We start from the raw sequence: 27,531 nt of genomic DNA on the forward strand, positions 1-27,531 counted from the left end.
CACAAAATGTTGTACAATCTGTATAGCAAGGTAGGAAGCATTGGGTTAACTTGGTAATCCAGAATTTGATTCTGAAGAAAAGTAACGTGAGCTTCTCTTCTGTATTTTCCTAAGTAAAACAGTAGGATCACAAAGCATACGCAAGTTGTCTTTAATATGATTTTTCAAAGGTGAATTGAATGCTACAGTAGCAAATATAAATTGTCATTTATTTTTTTACATATTTATTGGAGTATAATTGCTTTCAATGTTGTTAGTTTCTGCTGTACAACAAAGTGAATCAGCTATATGTATACATATATCCCCATATCCCCTCCCTCTTAAGCCTCCCTCCCACCCTCCTTATCCCACCCCTCTAGGTGGTCACAAAGCATTGAGCTGATCTCCCTGTGCTATGCAGCAGCTTCCCACTAGCTGTCTATTTTACATTTGGTAGTGTATATATGTCAGTGCTACTCTCCCACTTCGTCCCAGCTTCCCCTTCCCCCACTGCATCCTCAAGTCCATTCTCTACATCTGCGTCTTTATACCTGCCCTGTCCCTAGGTTCGTCAGAACCATTTTTTTTTTGTAGATTACATGTATATGTGTTAGCATACATATACAAATGTGTTAGTATTTGCTTTTTCTCTTTCTGACTTACTTCACTCTGTATGACAGACTCTAGGTCCATCCTTTTACCTCTTGTTGTGACAGGTTAGAATTAGGACTTAATTCTTTGACTTATGTTTCTTAAAGTCTGTATTACTGAGATCATAAAAGTTTCAGTTGCACATTATTAACTTTACTTTTAAAAGACAGCTAGTTATAAAAGAAGAAACGCTAGCTACTTTTCAGAAAAAAATAGAAATCTGATGTAAAATGCAAATGTATGTTACAGGATGCTTCCTCAGTCTCTGCAGTCTTTGGCAGTTTTGATCAAAGTTCAATTTGATTACTACGTAAACTACAGTACTTCTTAACTATTGGTTTGGAAATTCTGGAGCACACAAATGAACTGGCCAATTTTGTAGTTAGTAGACTTTCTTTATGGTTGCTATCATTGTTTCGTAGATAATTTAAAATAGAAATCTAATAATTATTTAAAAGATCAAATAAATAAGGTCCAGATTTGTAGAGGGCTGAGGTGAGGAGCATCTTTATTTAAAAGAAGGGCTGTTACCCATGACTTCTTTACTGCAGCTGCTTGGAGCAGAAGAGGACTAATCATACCTTTGCGTATTTTCCTGTCCCTGACCCCTCTCCACTTTTGCTAAGTTTCATTAAGCTATTTTTGTAAATAATTTCCAGGTAAGGCAAGACAAAGACTTTATGAAAAATAACACAAGAGATTTTATGTAGTTTTTTCTTTTAAAAACTGGTCTTTGGTTATAGCCTAAGAACTAATATGGGAATTTGGGAATTGCTAATAATTTTTAAGCTGAAAGTGTTGCATATTTTAGTCAGATGTTCAGAATTACTTGGTAAGTACCCAAATAGACTGAAAACTAGGCCAATGAGTTCAGGTATTCAAACAGTTGTTTAAAACTGAAATACTAATAGTAGCCTTCAAAGTAGTTCTGACATTCATATTTAATATCATTTAACTTTCATACGTATTAATCATTGGAGTTTTACCTGTAGTACATATTTTTTTAAACTATTTATTAAACTTTCCTTTCCTAGCAATAGCCTCTAAATTTGCGGGTCCACCCCAAACTGTTCCTAAAAGATCTCTTTCAGTCTGTAATGCCTCCTCTAAACAAAGCTCTTTGCTTGAAGAAACAGATTTTTTCAAAGCTCTAATTACTTCTGGTGGCCCTTTGATAAACTGCTGTAGCCACTCTTGTGCCTCTCTGAGACATTCGGTTTCATCTGAAGACTGCAAGACCTCCTCAACCATTCCTATTTGTAAAGCCTTTTTTGAATCCAGCTTAAGGGCCCCACTTAACACTTTGAGGGCTTGTCTACTGCCAATTATTTCAACTAGCCGGGTAGCACCTCCCCAGCTTGGTATTACACCCATCTCCTTGTGGACAAATCTGATCTCACTCTCGGTAGTCATTAATCTGCAGAAGAAAAAAGAAAAAACTTAATTGAAACTATATATGCTTTAGTCACAAAGTACTACCTATTCATATCTGATCTGAAATCTCCATAGATCTTTACAGGTAGATGTGTTGTATTAAAAACAATGTTCAAAAAATCTGGCTAAGTATAGAATTCAATTTATTGCACACTATTTAGCACTTCCCTTTGAAAACATGGTCAACATTCTTGTGCTCGCTTATCTTTTACTTTGCATATAAGAATCTAATCTTTATGTTTACTTCTAAAAGCCCAAAGTGTATCTTTCTCGAGTGGTGGCCTACTGAGAAAACCTGGATTAAAGTGAAAATATGGGAGTAAGGAATGTTAGGTGCATACCATGAAAAAAAATGCATAGTAAGTTAAACTCAGTAGTCCTCAGGGGAAAAAAAAAATGAATGTTTGGTTTCTTTTTAACTCAATTGATTGATCCACTCTTCCAACAAATATTTCCTAAGCACTACCAACGCTAGATGCGGGACTACAGGAATGACCAAAACAAAATCCTTATGCTGAGTTTACATTCCTGTTAGGAAAGACACTGGACAATATAATGTCAGTGGTGATAAATGCTATAAAGAAAATGAGGCAAGGAACTAGAGAATGAGGCAATGTGTGTTGGGTGTGTGCTATTTTAGATGGAGTCCTCTGAATATTTGAGCAGCTACCCAAGTGAGTGAGCAATGCAAAATTCTGGGAGGGAATTCCAGGAAGAGGGAATTGCAAGTGCAAAGGCCTTGAAGTAGAACTGCTTAGTATCTCTGGGGAACAGGCTAATGTAGCTTGAATAGAGCCAACAGAGCGTAATGGGGGATGAAATCAGACAGGTAAGCTTATAGGCACTAAGGAGGTCAGGTTTTATTTTTTAAGTGAGAAGCTCTTTAGGAGGAGGCTGACCAAAGGAGTAGTATCTGATTTGTTTTGTAAGAGTAGCCTGTTTAGCATTTAATAGCACACCAACTATTTAAGGAACTTTATGTTAACTAATCCTCAGAACCACCATATGAGGTACAGTAATATGCTCATTTTACAGAGGGAAACAGAGGCAACAGCGATTAAATAAATAGCACACCCAAGGCCATGCAGCTATAGCAGGACCAGAATTTTAAATCCAAGTAAGTTAGCTTCATTATGTGTGCTCTTAACCTCACAGTACATAAAATAGTTAACTAGATGAGTGGAAGCAGGGATACCATTAAAGTTGACAGTGGCTTGGGTTGGACTTGAGTGATTTCCTATAGCAGGGATTCATTTCCCCCAAATCTTGGGACTTTTATGAGTAGGGGATTAATTATCAAGTGGAACAATAAAAGGGAATAAACACAAAGAGATTAGTGGGCACAGCAGTCACATTTGCCAGTTAAATGTGTATAGTATTAATAGGCTGCATAAAGCTATACTGTTTAGAGAATGCAGCGTATGAGTTTTATTTGGACTGCATTCTTCAATGCATCCACTATGTTGAAATCTCTAATTTGGACCAAAAGTCATGTCTGAATTTTAATTTTTTAAGAAAAATTATTGCTTTCAAACTACTCATTACAAAAACGAAGACTTTAAGATAGTTCTGGTTTTCCAAAGAGTTCAATGCTTAGCTGCAGGTGGTTTGGTTCTTTTAGTACCAAGAACAATAGACTTTCAGTCTCTGACCCTTTAATCAAGAGAAATATTCCAGTAGAGAATTCTCACAAAAGCCTATTTACTAACCCACTGGGAAAGAGAACTTTCTCTTCACAGCTGTGAATTCCTGTAAGAGAAAATCTGCCTCTATTACGGACAACTGCTATTAGAAGCAAATAGCCATGAAAATAGTAGTTTTCAATAAATTATTTTTAAATGGGAGGGAAGAAAGAACAAGTGTCTTAATCTGAATCTAGCCCCAAGTTGTGAGAGGAGTACTGTCTTATAATAAACAGAAATCAAGGTCAAAAGTTAAGAAAGTAGACTAGACATTACAATAATGTCTAATAGACTTGGAAATAGGAATATTGTTAATACTGAAAATCCTATAAAGCTTTTCACAAAATAAATGTGTCACAGTTCCTCATTATATACTGAAATTGACACTGATGGCTCAGATCTATGCCTACAGTACAGAAAAGGATTATGTCAGGGAAAAATTCATTTAAAATCAGCTGAACATAAAAGTTGGTTAAAGTTCTAGATGTTGGGATAATGTAGATGAACTTATGACAACAAAACTTATTATATATGTAAGCATATTTATATTTGGAATTATTTGCTTCTAAAGAAGAATGTTTATTACCATCTTTATACCATGTGTGGTTTTTCCCTTTTGCCTTATTTTATAAGGTGAGGTATGATTTTTTGAATCATATTTTATAACTCTAACAAATCCTGAGGTGATCTTTATAAAAATACCTATTGTGATCAAACTCTGACATCCATTCTTTACATGTCATGCCTAGGGTGTACTTGTGTACTGATGTACATATTATCAATACATTAGAAAATATGACCAAAAAATGTATTAGTGACAAAAGAACACAAAGTAGTTCAGTCTAACAATGAAAGAAATATGGAACATTCAGATGATAACCTTCCACAATACTCTTTATTAACCTAAAAGTTAAATATAAAATCTTCAATGGTGATAACCAGAATTTATGAAGAAAACGTCATATCAGCAAGATGCATCCAAAAACAGAAACTGCTTCCTGATAGGCCTTATAGGATTATACACTAATTACTGCTAGAGTTTAGATGCAGTTACCTGTATGTAATGTAATTTATTGCAAGGGATAATCTATTAATCTATGTAGAAAACTGGAAGACCTGAATCTTAAGATTCTGAAGCCTTATAGCCCGACTCATTTATAAAACCATATTAAACTCTCTTATTTTGAAAAGTAAAAGAATTGTAAGTATCATCTGTTTATTAGTGTCATTATTATTAGCAAAGTTGAAAATTTCCTGCGACACCTTGGGAGAGGGGAGATGAGGAAATTTAATCAAATATGGATATATCTGGTGTTACAGTATGGATGCATCAGTGTTATAGGAAAAACTACCCATAACTTGAGGAAGAGTATCACCTTTGACAGGTGTTGCAAAGTCAATGTTGATACCTGAAAGGACTGTTCATTGTGCTACTACTTTCTGATGAGTTAGCTATAAGTTGCAGGACTTTGGACAAATGTATTCAAGGAAAACAATTTTAAAACAATTACCAAATTTTACTAAAACAGGAAGATTTTTAGTAAAAGTAAAAAATGTTTATTATTAAAGAAAGGTACTTTTACTGATCTCTGTGGCAAAGAGAAACACATAAATAACTGCATTGGGATAGAGTAGGAGCTTTGATGTGAAGTGCATAAATGTAAACCAGACTGACTGCCTGGCTTGGCCACTAGACCGGCTGCATTTTACACCTCATAAAATACAGCAAAGAAAAAAGACACATGGTATAAAGAGGATGAGGAAGAGTAGATTACTTAACATCCCTGGGCCTCAGTATGCTTGTCTATAAAATAGATGTAACAATAGTACTTATGCCATAGAATTACCATGAGTATTAAATGGTTAATATATGAAAGTTACTTAGAACATATATACACCACAATTCTTTTAAACAGAATCTTAGAGGAATTGTGTTTATATATGTTTAAAAAAAAATCAGTGTGAAATTTTCTGTCTGAGCCACATCTATAGAACACAGTATTATTTATACTTTTATTTGGAATATAAAAATTGTATGTATTTTGTAGCCTCACAGTGTACATGTTAAACTGTGTACTAGCTTTTATTATTACCAAGTTGGTTACATTAATAGATAAGTCACTACAAATACAGCAGTGTTTCTGCTAGAAAGACATCATAAAGTTGTTTCCTGGACTAAACTCACTCAGTCCCTAAAGTAAGAGCTATACTCGCACTGAAGCCCAGCAAATAATGATATACTACCTTTCCTCAATATCTGTTAATGGAGAATACAAAATATATACAATTTTTGATTTCCAAATAAAGGTAGAAATAATACTGTGTTCTGTTATAGATATGGCTGAAGCAGAAGATTCCAAGGTGATTTAAAAAAAGAAAAATAGACATATCTCTCTCTAAGACTAACTTAAGGAATATCATACAATATAAGTAAAAGCTGAAATATTTAAAAATTTTAAAGAAGGCAGTCCTGTTACAAAATTAAATCATGTAATATAAATTTGAAGTCTGAAATCATTGATTTAAATAAACTGTAGGGCCAGAAATTGCTGGTCCTTTTACATGGTATTAAGAACGAACCAGGCTTCCCTGGTGGCGCAGTGGTTGAAAATCTGCCTGCCAATGCCGGGGACACGGGTTTGAGCCCTGGTCTGGGAAGATCCCAAATGCTGTGGAGCAACTAGGCCCGTGAGCCACAACTACTGAGCCTGCGCGTCTCGAGCCTGTGCTCCGCACACAAGAGAGGCCGCGACAGTGAGACGCCCGCGCACCGCGATGAAGAGTGGCCCCTGCTCGCCGCAACTAGAGAAAGCCCTCGCACAGAAACGAAGACCCAAATACAACAAAGCAAACTGGTGATATGGGGAAATATGGCACATAAAATTATATAATAGCAACAACATACCTGACCACAAACAATACTTTAAAATCATGCTTTGAACACAGACACTTATTTGTTTGTGCATGTACTTTCCTGGCACCTCCTTCCTCATGTTTTCTACCTGCCATCACAACGTAAGACAAATTATGGAAAACAGAAGGAAAGACTCCGAAGATTTTCCCCATAGCTCACTGTTCTGATTTCCTGCTCTCAGCTGATTGTTCTCATGAGGCTCCGTGTATTTTATGCAAAGAGACTGCTTGACTAAGAGAGTATGTGGTTGAATGAGTGAATATTGTGTGTGTGTGTGTGTGTGTGTGTGTGTGTGTGTGGTGGTACAGTGAGATAGAAACAGACAGTAAAATGTTTTGGGAATATAGTCTGATTTTAATACTCAGTAATCCTAGCATGCTCAGAGGTGCATTTTCTTGATATCACAGGCTCTAAAGTAAGTCTTTCCGCATAATAGTGATAACTACAAAACAAAGCAACATGCGTGGGCAGCGTGACTGCTTCCTAAGGTGGACAGCTCATATTTAGAGAACAGGCACTGCCGCAGCAAAAATGGAATTTGTGGGCTTCCCTGGTGGCGCAGTGGTTGAGAGTCCGCCTGCCGATGCAGGGAGCGCGGGTTCGTGCCCCGGTCCGGGAAGATCCCACATGCCGCGGAGCGGCTGGGCCCGTGAGCCATGGCCGCTGAGCCTGCGCGTCCGGAGCCTGTGCTCCGCAACGGGAGAGGCCACAACAGTGAGAGGCCCGCGTACAGGAAAAAAAAAAAAAAAGGGAATTTCTTTTCTAATGACTCTGGGATGTGCTGGTTGGTGTGTGTGTGCACGTGCACATTTGTGCAAGTGTGTATGTGTATTTTGTGTTTTACTTATTAAGTTAGTATTTTAAGAAAAGAGCTACCTACAGTAGCTCCCTTGGGACAAGGCTGTTTATAGCTCCCTTTCTTTGTAATATACTTTGAACTAATGGGTAGCAGCTGGAAATGCTAATACCTTTGGCTGAGGGTTATTTATATTCATGAAAGCAATGTTAGAGATTGAAAACAAATTAGATAGGCAGGCTCTAAACTGCATAAGTGAGAATCTTATTTCTCTAGGGAGATGGAGGAATAAAAATGTTTTTCATCCAGTGTATAAACAGCTAAATCTTGGCTACTCCAAAGAAGAGCAAAAAGAAAATGCAGACAATTCACACACACACACACACACAGATACACATCAATGAACATGTGAAAATTTATGCCTCACTGAAACCTTTAAAAATTGCAAATGAAAATAAAATTTAATTTTTGATTATCAAAATTAGAAAAGATCTTTTAAAAGAGTAATACTCATTGTAAGAAAGGATGCTCTCAAACAGACACTCATATACTGCTGGTAGTTGTATAAATTGGCAGAATCTTTTCTGGAGGATAACTTGGCACCATATATCAAACACCTTAAACATTTTCACATCCCTTGACTAAGTACTTGAAGTACTTAATAAGTACTAGGATTTATTCTAAGGAAATAATCCAAAAGGACAAAGCCTTATTTATAAGGCAGTTATCACAGCATTAATCATAATAGAGAAAAATTAGGAACAACCGAAGGAGGATATTTTAGTAATCCAAACTGATGGAATATTTTAAATTTATTAAATTCATGTTTTCCAAGTAAACTATATGTCATATGATCCTAATTTTTAAAAAATAGTTATACATCTGTTTTAAAAAGATGTGAAGAAAGCACACCACAGTGCTAATGCTAATTATCTTTGAATGGCAACAACTTTAATTTTTAGTCTATAACTGTACATTAAAAAATTTTTTTTACTGTACAGTAAGGTATATTTTACAATATGTAAAATATTTTTGAAATAAGTGTTTTCAAAATAATCTAGAACCTTGTTATTCAATGTGTGGTCTGTGGACCAGCAACATCAGCATCACCTCAGGCTTCACCCCTGAGATGAAATCAGAACTGCATATTAATAAAATCCCCAGGTGATTCATATTCACCAGCATGCACACATATCCTTTTACAACCAGAAAGCACAATAAACATTTTAAAACTATCATCACCTGTATTATTTACTATTGATGTTATAACACAAACTTATTGGCTTAAAAATAAATTATCTCAAAAATAAATAAATAAATAAATAATCTCAGTTCTGAATGTAAAGAACTCTGACAACTAAGTGCAGTACATGATCTCGCAGTGGAGGAAAAGTCCAGGAGTGCTATACTGGGTATTACTGCTGAATCGACACAACTGGAATATGGATAGTATGTTAGATAAAAGTATGGCACTGATGTTAAATTTCCTGCATTTGACAACTGTGCTGTGGTTAAATAAGGAAATACTCTAGTTCTTAAAAAATAATATATATTTATGTGAGTAATGTGTGTTTAAAGGAGTAAAAGGGCAAGATGTTTGCAACCTACTCAAATTTCTCAGAAAAAAATTATTATATATATATATAAAACATACATACACACACACACACACACACACACGAGGTGAAAAACAAAACAGCAAGTGTTAAAAATCGGTAAATTTAAGTGATAATATGTTATAGGAAAATTCTCTGTTCATTCCACGATTGGTTCTGGGACTCCCCACATATATCAAATCCTCAGATGCTCAATTTCTTCATATAAAATAGTGTAGTATTTTTATGTAACCTACACACATCCTCCCATATACTTTAAATCATCTCTAGATTATTTATAGCTAATACAATGTAAATGCTATGTCAACAGCTGCAAGTACGTGGCAAATTGAAGTTTTGCTTTTTGAAACTTTCTGGATGTTTTTCCAGAATATTTTCAATCCTTGGTTGAATCCTTGAATTTGGAACCCGCAGATACAGAGGGCTGACTATATTTCCAAACAAAAAATGCAATTCCAGTTTCTCTCTTATACCAAATTAAGTAGCAAAAACTAAATATTAGACATGTAATTAAACTGTTTACATGCTTTTGACTGCCAAAAGTTGATGCTGAAAAGCCAAGCAGTCTGAGTTTGTCATTTTCTATTTTCTAGGGTAGTTCTGAGAGATTTTCTTTTCTCTCCCCTTTGTCCCACCCCGACCCCCTTTTTCTGAATGATATGGAATAAGACAGAAAGCAGAATCAAGGAATGAGTGTTCTAAGTACCTCCTAAAATACATTCTGGAAACTTGAGCTTGAAACCAATCTAAGAAACCATACTATAGTTACACTTAAAATAATGTTTATATCAACGAACCTTTATTAATTTGGTGTATATAGGAACTCTTATTAATGTTGTCTAAAAAGTACCTAAATAAAAGTTTAAAAAGAGTTACAGGGCTTCCCTGGTGGTGCAGTGGTTGGGAGTCCGCCTGCCGATGCAGGGGACATGGGTTCAGGCCCTGGGCCGGGAAGATTCCCACATGCTGTGGAGCAACTGGGCCCGTGTGCCACAACTACTGAGCCTGTGCTCTAGAGCCTGAGTGCCACAACTACTGAGCCCATGTGCCACAACTACTGAAGCCTGCGCACCTGGAGCCCGTGCTCTGCAAGAAGAGAAGCCACCACAATGAGAAGCCTGCGCGCTGCAACGAAGAGTAGCCCCAGCTCGCTACCACTAAAAAGAAAGCCCGCATGCAGCAACAAAGACCCAAGGCAGCCAAAAATAAATAAATAGATAAATAAATTTATAAAAAAAAAAAAAGAGGGCTTCCCTGGTGGCGCAGTGGGTGAGCATCTGCCTACTAATGCAGGGGACATGGGTTCGAGACCTGGTCTGGGAAGATCCCACATGCCGCGGAGCGACTAGGCCCGTGAGCCACAGCTACTGAGCCTGCGCGTCTGGAGCCTGTGCTCCGCAACCAGAGAGGCCGCGATAGTGAGAGGCCCGTGCACCGCGATGAAGAGTGGTCCCCGCTTGCCACAACTAGAGAAAGCCCTCGCACGGAAACGAAGACCCAACACAGCCAAAAATAATAAATTAATTAATTAAAAAAAAAAAAAAGAGTTACAAAGGTAGCTTAGAGTAACAAAGTTACCAATTTTAATTGGTGATCAAATAGGAATATAAAAGCAAAAAATCTGGCAATATTCTCTATGCCAAGCCCATACGATGTAGGTAGAATGGTCCCACAAAGATGTCCGGGGCCCTAATCCCTGGAAGCTGTGCATAGTAAACATAGTAAAAGGGACTGTGCAAATGTAATTAAGGTTATATACACCAAAATAGGGGCATTATCCTTGATTACCTGAGTGGGCCTAATCTAACCACATGAGCTCTTAAAAGCAGAAAACTTTCTCCAACTGGAGTCAGAGAGATGCAGCAGAGGGGAAAGTGAGAAAGATTCAAAGTACAAAAGGAACTTAACCCACCACTGCTGAAGGGGGGCCACATGGAAAACATGAGAAGGAATGCAGGCATCCTCCAAGAGCAAAGACTGGCCCCTGGCTGACAGGCTGACAGAAAAACAGGGACCTCAGTCTTACAAGTGCATGGGGCTGAATTCTGCCAGCTGTAACCAGGATGGACCTGGAAGTAGATGATCCCTCAGAGCCCAGTCCAGCCAACATATTGATTTGGGCCTTGTGTGACCAGGTTTAGAGAACCCAGTTGAGCCCAGCCAGATTTCCAACCTATACATCTGTGAGATAAACTGATGTTGTTATAAGCCACTAAATTTGTGGTAATTTGTTACGGCTGCAATAGAAAACTAATACTCAAAATATTTTCTTAATTTATATTTCATTCTAGATATTTTAATTAATCAAGACAAATTTAAAAATTTGAAGCAAATGATTTTAATACAATTCTAGCTTTTTATTTCATCAATTTTGTCACTAAAGGGAAAGATAATGTTAGAGTGACGAGATTGTGAGCACTGTAGAATGTCATTTTTTAATTCATAAGTTAATGCTTTGCTTTAGGAAATGTTTTTAAAAAGCCATTTTCTCTAAGAAAGTTTAAATGAAAATTATGGCTCAATTGAAGGCAATTTAGTATGAGGGTCTATATATGCCATGTAGACCTGTTTCTGACATATTAATTCATTACATGTATTATCAGCTGGTGCTTAAAGGGTTTGGGGGCAGCGAGTAGGATAATGCTAGAATGGTGCATGAGCTCAATTCTTTGGAATATTCATATCAAGATTATTTCTCTTCTTCTTCTGTCAGTTGAATGAATTCCAGGCAACTCTCCAAGGTAAGAAAGTTAAGCTAAAAAGAGCCAACCTACGGAAGGAACTTATCTTTTTAGCAGAATGCTATGAAAGCTTTTGGTGTTTTTTTAATAACAAGTAGGTATTTTTATAATATAATTTGTCATAGAAGATAACTGACAGGGTACTGATCAAGTTGGGGGGAAAATCAGCTAGAGCAATTTGTATTGATTTATCACTACCTTGTAACTGTGGCTAGTAATGTACTTCACTATACAACCCTCTCTATTAGCCTTTATCTTTTAAGAACTCTTGCATTTAGTATAAAGATTTAAAAGGGCTGAATAGTCTAGGACAGTGCTTTTCACACTTCTATTGTGAAGGATCAGTTTTTTTTTTTAATTTCTTTACAGTTGTGAATCAGAAATTTTATAAAATGTAATAAAACTGTATTACTAGAAAAACTAAACAAGAACCCAAAACATAAAAGTTTCTTAAATGGCAGTGCCTAGATAGCCATGGTGCTAAACTATGTTTAATGAATGACTCTACTGAATGCAATTTAATATGAGGGTCTGTATATGCCAAGTAGTTGGTCCACAAATGAATATGTCTTCATTGGAAAAGTGACTGTATCTGGTTATGTTACTGAATATATCTGATGAGGGCAGTATCCTCAGACAACTCATAATCAAAAAAACTAAGTATTTTATGAGGCTCTAGGAACACATGACCCTTCATTTAGAGAATAACATAGCAAGGTAAATTAGCAGTATTAAAGGACTAAATAATCTCTATTTTTTCTGTGATTTTGCCTTTTGGCCTAAACCCTAACTACACCCAAACACAGGTCAGGAATGAATATAAAGGATGATGCAAAAGTCTAATAAATGCTTAAAGATGAACACCAGACTATGTTAGAGGGTACACTTTCTCCAGAGTGCATCTATAAAGTTTTAACTTGCACTTACTTTTATGCAAAGAATGTTTTTTTTTATGTAGAGAATTTTTAAGTGTAATAATGTATACTCACATATACCTTAGGATTCTTTAAATATATTAAATTATACTTAAATATATACTTTATATCTTATATATATTATATAATTATACATTTAAATGTTATATTCCACAAGTACCTGTGTTTCAGGGTAAAGTGAGAAAGCATTTAATCCTTTCACACACAGAGCATTTATATTTAGTCTCATACTGTCCATGAAGCCAATAACTGCTTCCTCCTCACAGAATGAAATGTAGCTTCCTGATGCAATCTGCACTGATGACAGCAGGGGTCACTGTCATGTGAAATCGCCATTTTTCGTTGTGTACAAGAATCCTCCCCAGTTAGTAAGTACTAGTTTTCAGAGAGACTGGGATCTTTGTAAATTGTCTTATACACCAAAACTATTTTAAAATCCCGACTTATGTGAATACAAAGTGATATATTTCAACTTACAAATTGAAACCTGTCATAAACTTTAAAAAGAAAAATTAATATATCAATAAAATGTTACTACTTTGCATGAATTAGCTTACTGAATCTTTCCTCATAGTATTTCTATTAGTATATGATGCCATTTATATTAAGTTCAAAAAGAAAAAATAATAGAATATATTGGTTACAGAATAGTTAACTTATAAAACTATACAGGACAGTAAGAATGTAATTATCATAAATTACAGGGTAACAGTTTCCTATAGATGGAAATGAAGGGTCTATGACTTAGAAGGTGCATGTATGGGAGTTCAGGAGTTCAGGAGTGCCGGTAATCTTTCTTTTTTTTTTTTTTTTGCGGTACACGGGCCTCTCACTGTTGTGGCCTCTCCCGTTGCGGAGTACAGGCTCTGGACGCGCAGGCTCAGTGGCCATGGCTCATGGGCCCAGCCGCTCCGCGGCATGTGGGATCTTCCCAGACCGGGGCACGAACCCGTGTCTCCTGCATCGGCAGGCGGACTCTCAACCACTGCGCCACCAGGGAAGCCCCAATCTTTCAATTCTTGACCTATAATATGGTTACATAGGCTCCTATTTTGTAGCAAGTCATTAAACTGAACATTTATGTTTTATACACACAAAACCAAAATATAGAAGGCCTTATCAAAATTGTGTCATTCCTATAAAGTACAGCTAGCCAATACTAAAAAGAATTCTAAGGATTGAAAGGTTAATTGGTCCAGAATAACTTTCTCTAATTGAATTCCCTAATCAGCCCAAAATCTCCACAAAGTTACTACAAATCACAGTAAAGATAGGAAATAGTTCTCAGAAAACCTCTTGTTATTTGTAAGAGGAAGACTTAAGCAGTCTCTTTCTCTATTCTCTTTACTTTATTTCTCTGGGTTTTTTTAGTTCTTTACTTTTCTTGTATAATTCTTGGGAATCTTAAAGTTTCATATATTTTCTTGGTTTCCTTCCCCAGGGACTTTGCTAATATGGATGTGATTTATTCAAATCCTTTTGTTAACTTTTTGAAATGCATAGTAATGAAATATTTATGGAGTTATACTAGACTGACTAAAATTATCTACTTGAATGATTGGCAAAAAGAAAATATTCACTAACTGATTATCCTCTTTAAGAATAAATAAAATATTGATATTCAGGCAAAAAATGAATTTGAGCATGTTAATTACACCTGTGCAAGGAGTCATACAATTCTTACCCTACCTGAAATCACATGCTGTGGTAACCTCTGCTCCTCCACCCAGGGCCCGACCTTGAACTAGTGCAACACTTATTAAAGGAAGTCTGTATATTGAAGGAAAAAGGAAAAATGGATGTTAATATTTTTAATTTTGATATTAATTTACAAATACTTTTAAAACTTAAGATGCAGTAGAAACAAAATTACTGAACTATGTTTATAAAAATAATCACACCTCAAAGTATAGAACTATTAGCCAATGTATCATGAGCGAAACAGTATAATAATGAAGATAAAATAATTCATACTAAATGCTATGTAAGCTTATCAAAATACCTCCCTAAATCATTATATATTTTTAAACTATAGACATATCAACTTTCTTCCAAATAAATGGATGTTTTTGTGTCATGCAGGCACTCCTCATTTCATTGTGCTTCGCTTTATTGCATTGGATTAGGCTTTGGCTAACAGTTAGCCAAGTTGTGAATACAGAGGAAAAGTTCTTGAATGAAATTAAAAGGGCTACTCCCGTGAATATATGAATGATAAGAAAGCAAAACAACCTTACTGCTGATAGGAAGAAAGTTTTATTGGTCTAGATAGAAGATCAAATCAGCCACATTTCCTTAAGTCAAAGCCTAATCCAGAGCAAGGTCCTCACTCTGTTCAATTCTATGAAGACTGAGAGAGATGAGGCAGATACAGAAGGAAAGTGTGATGCTAGCAGAGGTTGGTTCATGAGAAATCAGGAAAGAAGCCATTTCCGTAACATAAATGTGCCAGATAAAACAGCAAGTGCTGATACAGAAGCTGCAGCAAGTTATCCAGAAGATCTAGCTAAGATAATTCATGAAGGCGGGCTACACCAAACAACAGATTTTCAACGTAGACAAAACAACCTTATATTAGAAGAAGATGCCATCTAAGACATTCATGGCTAGAGAGAAGTCAATGCCTGGCTTCAAAGTTTCAAAGGACAGGCTGACTCTCTTGTCAGGGGCTAATGCAGCTGGTGACGCTACTAGTTGAAGCTAATGTTTATTTACCGTTCTGAAAATCTTAGGGCTTTTAAGAATTATGCTCAATCTACTCTGTGCTCTATAAATGGAACAACAAAGCCTGGGTGACAGCACATCTGTTTACAACATGTTTTACTGAATATTTTAAGCCCACTGCTGATTTACTGCTCAGAAAAAAAAGATTCCTTTCAAACTATTACTGCCCAGGGCTTCCCTGGTGGCACAGTGGTTAAGAACCCACCTGCCAATGCAGGGGGCGTGGGTTCAAGCCCTGATCCGGGTAGATCCTACATGCCGCAGAGCAACTAAGCCCGTGTGCCACAACTACTGAGCCTGCGCTCTAGAGCCCGCAAGCCACAACTACTGAGCCCACATGCCACAACTACTGAAGCCCGTGCACCTAGAGCCTGTGCTCCGCAACAAGAGAAGCCACTGCAATAAGACAGCGCACCACGACAAAGAGTAGCCCCTGCTCACTGCAACTATAGAAAGCCCGCACACAGCAACAAAGACCCAATGCAGCCAAAAATAAATAAATAAATTTATAAAAACCAAACTATTACTACCCACTGACTATGCACCTGGTCACCCAAGAGCTCTGATGAAAGCGTACAATGAAATTAATGCTGTTTTCATGCCTGCTAACACAACATCCATTCTGCAGTCTGTGGATCTAGTAGTAATTTTGACTTTCAAGTCTCATTATTTAAGAAATACATTTCATAAGGCTATAGCTGCCATAGATAGTGATTCCTCTGATGGATCTAGGCAAAGTCACTTGAAAACCTTCTGGAAAGGATTCACCATTCTAGATGCCATTAAGAACATTTGCAATTTATGGGAAGAGGTCAAAATATCAACATTAACATGAGTTTGAGGAAGTTGATTCCAAATCTCTTGGATGACTTTGAGGGGTTTAAGACATCAGTGGAGGAAGTAACTGCAGATGTGGTGGAAACAGCAAGAGAACTAGAACTGAAGCCTGAAAATGTGACTGAGTTGCTGCAATCTCATGATAAACTTTAACAGATGAGGAGTTACTTCTCATGGATGAGCAAAGAAGGTGGTTTCTTGAGATGGAATCTACCCTGGTGAAGATGTTGTGAAGACTGTTGAAATGACAACAAAGGATTTAAAATGTTAAATAAACTTATTTGATAAAGAGCGGCAAGGTTTGAGAGGACTGACTCCAATTTTGAAAGAAGTTCCTCTATGGTAAAATGCTATCAAACAGCACTGTATGTTACAGAGAAATCATTCATGAAAGGAAGAGTCAACTGATGCAGGAAACTTCACTGGTGTCTTGTTTTAAGAAATTACCGCAGCCATCCCAGCCCTCAGCAGCCACCACCCTGATCAGTAAGCCGCCGTCAACACTGAGACAAGATCTTCCACCAGCAAAAAGTTTACGATTCACTGAAGGCTCAGATGATGGTTAGCATTTTTTAGCAATAAAGTATTTTTAAATTAAGGTATGTACATTTTTTTTAGACATAATGCTATCGCATACTTTAATAGACTATGGTAGAGTGTAAACATAACTTTTATATGCACTGGGAAACCAAAAACTTCTTGTGACTTGCTTTATTTCGATATCGCTTTATGCAGTGGTCTGGAACCTAACCTGCAATATCTCTGAGGTAGGCCTGGATACAGCTCCTGGAACTTTTCAGCAGCTGGCAATCGGGAATAATTCAATGTGATACTGTCTTAGTCCATTTTTATTGGTATCAAATTATGGATGGGAAAATTAAGAATGTATCCAAAAGGAAGAATTGTGGTACAGAAGACTGAGCTCCAGAACTGTTATTGAAGGTTCCTATCAAAAATGTTTTCATTACTCACTAAAATGATCCAGAGACTGATCCTATATAAAAGAATGGTTCTGAAGTAAAAATAAGTCTTGGGCTTCCCTGGTGGCACAGTGGTTGAGAGTCCGCCTGTCAATGCAGGGGACACGGGTTCGTGCCCCGGTCCAGGAAGGTCCCACATGCTGCGGAGCGGCTAGTGCTGTGAGTCATGGCCGCTGAGCCTGCGCGTCCGGAGCCTGTGCTCCGCGACAGGAGAGGCCACAACAGTGAGAGGCCTGCGTACCATTAAAAAAAAAAAAAAAAAGTCTGAACCTTTTGTGTTTGCAAAGACCCACTTTGCAAAGTGTGTATTTAAAAGGTGAATTTAAAATGTTTTGAAAGTACAGAATTTTTTGTAGGTCTAACCAAAATGAAAAGGTGCAGGTCTAAAGTAATTGCAAATTTCTTAACACACACTGCTTCCAAATAAAAAGGATTTTTTTGGGCTTCCCTGGTGGCGCAGTGGTTGAGAGTCCGCCTGCCGATGCAGGGGACACGAGTTCGTGCCCCGGTCTGGGAAGATCCCACATGCCGCGGAGTGGCTGGGCCCGTGAGCCATGGCCGCTGAGCCTGCGCGTCCAGAGCCTATGCTCCGCAACGGGAGAGGCCACAACAGTGAGAGGCCCGTGTACCGCAAAGAAAAAGAAAAAAAAGGATTTTTTTTTTCTTGGCTGCATCAGGTCTTACTGGCAGCATGCACGATCTTCGTCGAGGCATGCAGGATCTTTCGTTGCAGCATGCGGGCTCTTCCTGGCAGGGCACGGGCTTCTATTTGTGGCATGTGGGTTTTTTTCTCTCTCTAGTTGTGGCACACGGGCTCCACAGCACGTGGGCTCTGTAGTTTGCGGCACGCAGGCTCTCTAGTTGAGGTGCGTGAGTTCAGTAGTTGTGGCACATGGGCTTAGTTACCCTGCAGCATGTGGGATCTTAGTTCCCTGACCAGGGATAGAACCCACGTCCTCTGCACCACTGGACCACCAGGGACGTCCCTAAAAAGGATTATTAAAAAAAAAAAAACCCAAGTTTTAAGATTTATTTAAGAAAAAGTCAAATGTAATAGGGAGAAGTAGGTGAATAGGAGCTAAGACAATGAAGAAGGTATTTTAAACAGTAATGTTGATTCCACTTTTCTTTCTAGACTCACATACAAAGAGTACCAAAAATACAGTGATGTCCGATAAACAAGTATGCTAAATAAATATGAATTTCCTTAGTTATAATTATATTTAAATTGTTTACATTCAGAATATAGAAGTAGAAAGCTAATCAGCCCAATCATTTCACACTTTGTAACCCCAAATACAAAATGACAGGCCCAAAATTTTCTCATTTTTCTTCCTCATCTAGGTGCAAAGTGAATCCATCTTCCTCAGAAATCTGTAAAAGCCTTCTCCAATTGGGAACTCTTTTTCTATCTCCTTGCGGATACAGACCACTTCACTATACATTCTACTAATTTTGAATATTAGGTAATCTTTATGTGTCACCTCTTGACCAGTGTCTATTCTGCTCTAGTAACAGTATTTAACCTTCCCATGTCTATACCTAAATATAACCAGATTATACCTAAATAACAGCTCTTTAGGGAAAAGTGCTATGTCTTTAATTCTTTTTATCTCTCATCTCTTATTTTTTAAGAGACATACTTGTATGTCCTTCAGTAACATTTAATTATATGACAATCCTTGATGGCACAAATAGTTCATCATTAGAATAAATATGGTTAGAAAGTCAGTGACTGCTTTTTATCTACTGCAAATCACAGAATGAAGAGCTATTTTTGGTTTATTAGAAATTATATTTTAAAAACAAAGATACATTACCTCATAAATCTTGTTAAGGTGTTTTGCATGAACATGCATACGGCCATTCCATCCTTTAAATAAGAATAAGCACAAAGATACAATGCAAATGTATTATATAAGAAATTATTAAAAAACACTTTCAGGATTTAGAAAGTAATAAAGCCAAAAATATACCAAACTTTATAAAATGAGGTTATCATTTAAAACTCTTTGAAGCTGTCTGAAATGCAAATGATGCAGTATTTAGCTGTGTGGATCTTCTAGGGTTCCTTGAGCTCAGCTTTGCATGCGCTATTAGTAAAGACTTAGGTGTGAGAGAGAGAGAGTAACTCTCACACCTAAGTCATATACCCCAGAAAAGAGGGGAGTTCTACTCAGGGTAATTTGGAGGGAAGAGGCATAAGACAAACCCACCTATTATCCCAAACTCTGATCCCCTAAGAATATAAACATAAAAAACAAGTTTCCTAATAGTAGTGTAAACTCACTGCCCCTTCTTTTTTCCCTCATATACTTTCTTCAACTAGTATAATGTGGTCTTCAGCCTTCTCTCAAAAGATTCTCCTCAAAGGTTTCTAATAATCTCCTAATTGTTAAATTAAATGGCTTTTCCTTATCCTCATCTTCCTCTGTGTCTCCGTAGTATACATAGCATCTTGCTTTGACCAGTTTCTGCATTTTGATATTCTCAGTTTCTAGCAACATCTTCCACTCCTGATCCCCTTCCTATTTCTTTGATTGTTATTTTCCAGTTTTCTTCTTTCTCTCTTTTTATTCAGCTAAATGCTATTACCAAAGATCCAATCCATGATTCTCTTTCTCTCCTTTATCTACAATTTTTCCCTTGGAAGTCTCAACCATTCCCATTGCTTCAACTACTGTTTTCATGTAGAGTCCCAAAACCTGCTAGAAATTTCACATTCTGCTAATACTTCAAACTCAGCATGGCAAAACCAACTGGTTGTGAAAAAGCTGGGTTTTAATCCTAGCACTGCCACATAATAATAACATAAACGTGAGCAGGTCATAACTATGAACTTCGGTTTTCTCATCCATAAGGAAGGAATGAAAATTTTAAAAACCTGTTCTATTTGACTTAAAGAATGGTTGGAAAGATGAAAATGTACCTAGATACTCTGTAAAAGATCACAGAGTGAGTTCTGAGTTAATAGGAAAGGTTTTCTGGTCCAAAAGGCTCAGAATTTTGGTATTAAAGAATCTTTAACTCTTCCATTTCACAGTTCTCGCATGCTCGATGAGTTAACAAGCATGTCCCCTCAATCCTTCCTCTGAAATATTTCCAATGCAAATCCCTTCTTTTTCTATTTTCTCTGCCGCAACACTAGTTCAGACTTGTGTTACTCATGCTTAGATTATTACCAACAGCCTTGATTCCTAACTGGTCTCTCTATATTTAATTTCTTTTTCCTCTGTGATATATCTTGCATCCTGCCTGAAAAACCTCCCTGTAGGATGATAATTTCATATCACCAATAAAATGAAGTCTAAATTCCTTGGGAAGGATTAATCCCAAACTACTTTACCAACTTTATTGACTACTGCACCCCTCATCCAAGCATCTTAACTTCTGCAACGACAAACTATTTGTCATTCTTTTAACACCTTGCAGTTACGGTTGTTCCTGTGTCTTTGCTTACATCATTCCCACTATTTGGAACAGCCTGTCCTTTTCTCTACCTATTTCAAGGAATGCCCGGATCAAATATTTTTCCATCAGGAGTTTCTAAATCCCACAGTAATAGTTTTCTCCTTTGTGTTTCTGCAGTATTTTTATTTTTCTAACTTAACTACAGAATTTATAGATTGTATACACTGTATTTGGATTTATTATCAGTCACATCATCTCTACAAAATAAGGATAGGGAACATAATCAGTAGAATGTGGTCCCAGTTCCCAGTCCTCAAAAATCTTGTGAGAAATAAAGAAATGCAACATGCATCAAGGTATAGTATAATAAGTATTTTAAGAAATGCTTGAACAAGCTGAGAACAGTGGCAAATAGGAAACAATTCATTTCAACTGGGTTGGGGTAGTTGAGAAGGTTTTATAGAGGAGAAGGGGAGATGGCATTTGCTAGGCCTAGATAATAAAGTCTTTGAGGCTAACAAAATGCCTTCTTTATCCTCAGAAGCTAGTAGTACAATGTTCTGCATATAGTATGTGCTTGCTGAAGTTAACTGACTCAGATGAATTTAAGATGGAGAACTATGTTGATTCATAAAACAAAGGCAGTCAATGAGTGGTAAAAACCAGTATGATACAAATTTCCTAACTGAAAGCCTTTATCAGGAAGGTCAGTCTATACAATAAAGTGATGAGAAAATTAACACAAGCACAAAGAGCTAGAAGGTTTAAAACTAGAATAGTTTATATTCTATTAAAAATCTGTCCTATAAAGCCTGTTAAATTATCTCAACAAAGTAATTTTAATAGGCTTATTTTCTATTACTAGATTTTAGAGTACTTAAAATACTGATGGAATTATTTAGAATTGGTAGAAATAAAAGTGAAGCGGGTATTAACCTATGTACTATTATGCTTCTCATTCAAAAGATAAAAGTCACACTAAAAATGTTTAAAAGCAATATGGAATAATAGATAACAACACAGACTCTAGAGCTAAACTGCCTAGGTTTGAATCTGGGCTCTACCACTTAATAGCTAGTTTGAATTTTGGCAAGATACTTAACCTCTCTGTGCCTCGGTCTCCTCACCTGTAAAATGGTGCTAGTAATAGTACCTATATCTCATTAGGGGAATTAGTAATAAATAAGTTACAACACAGAAGAGCTTAGAACAGTGCCTGACATACAGTACCAGAACAAGAATGTTATCTATCATCATTATAATTAATATCAGTAATAGCAATCAGATAATAAGGTATGCTTTGGCTTTAAATGTATCATAGAGATTACACTGCACTAGCCAACATGACCTAGGGAGAAGAAATATTTAATTTATTAAATTTATTCCCCAAAGCTATTGAGCCAACAATGACTAAATGTTCAGGCTTCTTCCTAGGCTACAGGATGAAAATAAGCCAGTGACAGAGAAACCCTGACTTGTGATAGAATAAACTGAAAGAAAGGAACCAATGAAAATCTAGACCTACTCTGATGAATGAAAGTTGGGAGCCTGGAACTTAAACTTAATAAAGGTTTTCAGAGCTGCTGCAGAAGGGGATACTTCCATCCTATCTGGATGATACCCTGAGACCCAACCCTCCTCCTCCAGCTCCTCCTAGAATTAACAAAGATGAGACGCACAATGCCCAGCCTAAGTGCCAAAGGGAACTATCAACGTCATATTTACTCTAAACCACATGTATACTGAGTGGAAAAATGCCCAGCCTGTAAACATATCTTATCCTAGAACTGTTTGGGAACCACTGACAGAAATCATCTGCCCTGGCCAGGCAGGGTAATAATTGCTTGAATGAATTATCTCACAACAGGAGGTCCTGATAAGGAAAACAGAACTGACAAGCTACCACCAGCCGGAAGAGAGGCCAAAATGAGGGAGGAGATGCCAGCCCATAATATGTCCTGCCAACCTCCCAGAAATCCTCACGCTGGAAACCATCTTGACTGAGAGATGTATGCGCTGCCAGGAAGTGGGCCAAATATGGGCACAAGCAAGACGATCATCCAGAGACAACCTGGAAAGCTAACCCCATTACCATAAAACCTGAGATTACAAGCCACGTGGCAGAGCAGTTCTCCTGGGTTCCTTATACCTGGCTGTTCTCTGCCCAGGCACCCCTTCCTAGTAAAGTCTTTTGCTTTGTCAGTACAGGTGTCTCCTTGGACAATTCAATTCCGAGTGTTAGACAAGAGTCCACTCTTGGGCCCTGGAAGGGGTGCCCCTTACAGTAACATAACCATAAATGAGCCTCTTTTTTTTTCCCTAAGCGCTTGTTGTATATATTAATTTCCTCAAAATACATGGAAGGGTTTCAAGAAAATTATAATAGCTTGTCTACAAATTAATAAGGCTACAATGGAACTGTACAACAGTCATAGCAAAAGCAAAGAAGTTAGACAAGAACTTTGAGGTCGCTGTGGAAATTTAAGCAACAGAGAAATAGGGGGCAACAGACTGGTAGAAAAGTAACAAGGGAGGTCAGCGGACAAAGGAGGATATTATCTTCCAGCTAGATTAAGAGTATAAAGGTTTCTAAAACGCCAGACTTTTCCTTGAGGCATTAAACCCATTCACTGCAGAGTAAGCAGGTTTTTATTACCCCAAATCTTGAAGCTTCTAATTGGATTTTGATTATTTCTGCCCTCTGAAAAAAGACTTCTTTTAGTCTGCAGAACATTGATAGTATCAGTTCAAATCTTATAAATGGGTTAATACTTACACTAGATTTTTTCCTATTTTATTCTTTTTTTCTGTCCCATAACTTTTCAGGGCTAACGCTTGTGTTATGCTAATTCATCTCCCTGCCTGGACCTTCTCAACCAAGGATTAACTGCCTAATAGGAACAATTAGAGCTCTTTTCCTGCTCATTAAACAAAGGGTACCAATATGAAACCAACCTCTTAGGAGACCACATACATAAAGAAAAAAAAACTAGAATGACAGATAAGCAAATATAATGTTGATGACTGTTGATACTATTATGAGTACATGAGGGTTTCAACGTATTAGTCTGAGAAGAAAAATATTGCCTGTCATATCACTAAACAAAGGATGTCACAGCCATCAGTCACAGCAGCCACTGCTGATGGTGAACCCTGAGGGAACTCGGGATGGAAACAAGGAATGCCCCCCATCTAGCAGTCATTAGACTGCAGCCACCCCAACACTGCAGATTTAAGGAAACTCAGGATGAGAAAACACAGAACACTGGCCCCAGATAGCTGAAGTGCCTATCAAAGGAATGATTTCAATGAGCCTAGACTCTTGCACCTCCCTATACATAGAAAAGCAGTAAATTCCTTAACTTGAGATATCTGGTTTTCTTTAATTAACAATAAACTTTTGACATTCCGACTACCTGCCCTTTGCTGCAAATACTCCTATATATTCCGGTTCCCCCTCACCTCCTCGGAGCAGTTTCTCAGGGTTATTTGAGATGCTGTCTCCAGGCTTGAAGTCCTAAGAATGTCGGCTGAAAAATACATAACTCTCAACTTTTAGGTCATGCACTTTTTTTCAGTCGACATGTCTACTTTTGTTTATATTTGGTAATTTTCATTAATAAAATATTTTTTTCAAAACTGAAAACATACAGTGGCAAAAACATCAACATAATTATCTTTTTTAAAAAAGCCATTTAATAATCACTTTCATGTATCTTATTATAATGAGAAGGGAAAGTAACCCAATTACTAAAATCATCTATTCTACTTATCTCATCACCCTCAGAAGAGTAAATTCACCAAATAAGCAGATGCAATGACGCATTTGCAACAACAAAGAGTAAGTATATTAGATAAAGAAGAGCTTTGTTGAGAGAAAGGCTGTTTATACTTAAAGTCATGTTAAGCATCTCAGAATCTCTCAGCTGTGAGGGACAGATGCGTTTATACGTGCAGCTGCAATTCACAAACATGCATGAGCCTCAAAAGTCCCAAGGCCATTGAAAATTTCAGTTTTACACACATTTATAGTTACTTCTCAGGCATACAGGAATATGTTCTATATGAGAAATGGAAACAGTTAACAGGAACTTCATGTAAACTGCTTCCACTTATTAATTTTAAAAATCATCATGTGACAAATACACCATACTTTATAAATATTACTGTGTTTCTTAATATTATCCATAAAGAGAATTTACTCAAATTGTTTATTTCCATGCTATATATTTCCTATAACTATGACTAAGAACGTTTCATAAAAGTACAATAAAGGAACCATCTACACAAAAAAATGCTTTAAATAAAATAAGGTATTTTAAATACCAATCTGGGCTTGAAGCATACACACTGTAAAGCAGAATCACAATTCCAGATTTTTTTTTCTAATGAGACTGGCAGATGTGCAGCTACAAGGGACGAACACCGGCAGTGTTATTTAAGCATTGGGGTAACACCACCCGAGTTCTCAGCTGTTGATCAAAAGTCAATCTTACTCTACTGCAGGCGTTCAAGACAGCAGATTACTTGGAGAATGTCCTTACTGGAAAGAATAAACTTTATTTAGTGATCCCTTACCTGAAGTCTGAAAAAAAATGATACATATTTTTCTACATGATTTACATCAGGCTGGCTACATATATGTGAAACAATTAGCATGTCTCCACTTTTAGTTTTTACATTTATAGGGGAAAAATTCCTGGCCACATGATCTAGTTAGACAGCAACAACCTTCTAACTAGAAAGCAAAATAACCTTTCACATTTTTAGGGGTGTTTTCCTATCTGACTGGAAGGTCAGGCCACTCAAGATGGCTGTTCTCTGGCTCTCTATACATTCCCTGCTCCACCAGTGCCTGCTTTACCTACACCCTACTCACATGACTGACCTTCCTACATACCTGCCCCAGGCCCCAGCTAGTGACTGTTCTTAACAAAGGGGTAGTGAGGGGCGTGCCCCTCTGCTAGTTTCCCTGGTAACCAATGAGCCAACCTGAGGTTAATTCCCCTTAAAACTGGCAATCTCCCATCTCCCCTTGCCCTTGGAGTGAAGACTGTCCTGCCCTGTCCTACCCGCCATCTGCTGCAGATGGTGAGGTGTTGCTCCAGGACCTTGCTTCAGACGCTCCCCCTATCCACTGAACCACTGATGTCTCTGTCACTGACTCGGGGCTCTTTCTTAGGTCTTAAAGCTGGGCAAATACAGGCCTTGCAGGCCTGCAGGGTGCAGCCCAACGCTGACAACACACCAGACCCACAGTAATCTATTATCTCATTCTACAATATCTTTATAGTATCTTTTGTGAACAAAGTAAAGTGCTTAGCAATACAATTATTCTAGAAATGAAAAATTATAATCAAATGACTTGCAGGTCACATAGTTAATTATCAGTAACGCCTGGGCAAGAATCCATATATTCAGATCCGCAGCTTAGTGCTCTTGATAGGGACAGATTAAAGGGACAAAGTAGGTGATTAAATAGTTAATCCCACTAGGAGATTGTAAGTAAAGACAAAGCATGGGAGACCCTGTAAGGTAATGATCACTCAAGAAAGCAGGTTTGCTTCACCACAAAACCAAGCAGGCTTGCTTAGCAACAAAATCATGCAACAGAAGCATGACACATGCCCCAAACAATAAAATAATGGTGGATTGAGACCCACATCCTGTCCAGTGAGGTCAGTAAGTTAATGATTTCTAGGACATGCTTCTCTGCATACACTGAAAATAAAAATATAAGGAAAAGGTGACATTATACTGAAAGCTGAGATGATTTATCATATTTTAGTATATGTTACCACCTTTTTGCTCATTTCCATTACACTATGACAGCCCCAGTTTGACCATGTAGGGACAAGAAAAATCCCCCACCCGACATGGAGGAGGAACCAATGTTGGAAGTGTGATGTCTACTCAAGAATGAGGAAGAAGGTGGTCTTCTCCCCCTCCCCACTTTTCCTTTGATTATAAAACTGTAGCCTACTAAGTTCTCAGGGCAGCACCCTCCTGCCTGCCTGCTTGTAAACCTATAAGCATCCTATTCTAATAAATCATTTCTTATCTATCACTTTGCCTCTTGCTGAATTCTTTCCAATCTGAGACATAAAGAACCAGAGCTCCTCGGAGCCCCCCGCCCCGAGATGCATTTCTGCAGTTTCACTCTAACCGTTCAGAGGCATTACAAATTTAAGGCTAGTGCTGCTACAAATTACGGATCATTATGGATGACGATCTTTGAAATAAAAATAATAGCTACCTTTTTCAGACACCATGCTAGTAGGCACTTTATATATATTATCTTAAATCCTCACGATAGCTCTGTGAAATATACAATTCTTATTTATAGATTAGGAAAATAAGACTTAGAAAGAGTAAGTGATTTACCCAATCACTTAGCCAGAAAATGTTGAAACCAGCATTCAAATACAAATCTATCAAAATTTCCAAAAGAGAGATCCTTCCTCATATATTATGCAAATAGAGATCATTATACTACATAGAGTGGTATGAGAGTTGTGCAATAATATTAAAACATTATTACCTACGTACAGCTCACATCTATAATTAAATGGCAACAGATATTTTTTTCTTTTTCTTCTCTCTCTCTCTCCTCTCTCTCTCTCTCTCTCTCTCTCTCTCACTCTCACTCTCACTCTCTTTTTTTTTTTTTCCCTGCCTAGGGGATGTTAGTGGACAGCTGAATTCAAGAAAAACAGGTTGCTCGGAGGACAGATAATGAGAGATGATTCGGATTCCTTTTCTGTAATCATAATTCAAAAGAAAATTTTTTAACTGTTAGCATTTTTTGAAGTCTACCATGTGCCAAAGCTA

At 37.3% G+C, this 27,531-nt stretch overlaps 1 protein-coding gene and 1 long non-coding RNA gene across 5 annotated transcripts in view; one reads left to right on the plus strand and one right to left on the minus strand.

The window, feature by feature from the left end:
* Positions 1-135: 135 nt before the first annotated feature.
* Positions 136-27,531, minus strand: part of ECHDC1 (ethylmalonyl-CoA decarboxylase 1) — a 45,117-nt gene continuing 17,721 nt past the window's right edge. For 2 of the 4 annotated variants that reach the window (XM_019951757.3, XM_019951756.3), the window contains exons 5-7: positions 19,110-19,162; positions 14,438-14,518; positions 136-2,047 (exon numbers count right to left, since the gene is read on the minus strand). In XM_019951757.3, coding sequence (XP_019807316.1) covers positions 1,639-2,047; positions 14,438-14,518; positions 19,110-19,162 — 543 coding nt within the window. In that variant the 3' untranslated portion in view covers positions 136-1,638. The remainder of the gene's footprint in view (positions 2,048-14,437; positions 14,519-19,109; positions 19,163-27,531) is intronic. The other 2 variants (XM_019951760.3, XM_004312709.4) reach the window with 2 other exon arrangements.
* LOC117314496 (uncharacterized) lies at positions 18,496-26,764 on the plus strand. Its single transcript, XR_004529249.2, has 2 exons — positions 18,496-18,755; positions 22,568-26,764. It is a non-coding gene; the product is annotated as an uncharacterized lncRNA (long non-coding RNA).

The sequence above is a fragment of the Tursiops truncatus genome, chromosome 12 (genome assembly GCF_011762595.2).
Source record: "Tursiops truncatus isolate mTurTru1 chromosome 12, mTurTru1.mat.Y, whole genome shotgun sequence".
Lineage (NCBI taxonomy): Eukaryota > Metazoa > Chordata > Mammalia > Artiodactyla > Delphinidae > Tursiops > Tursiops truncatus.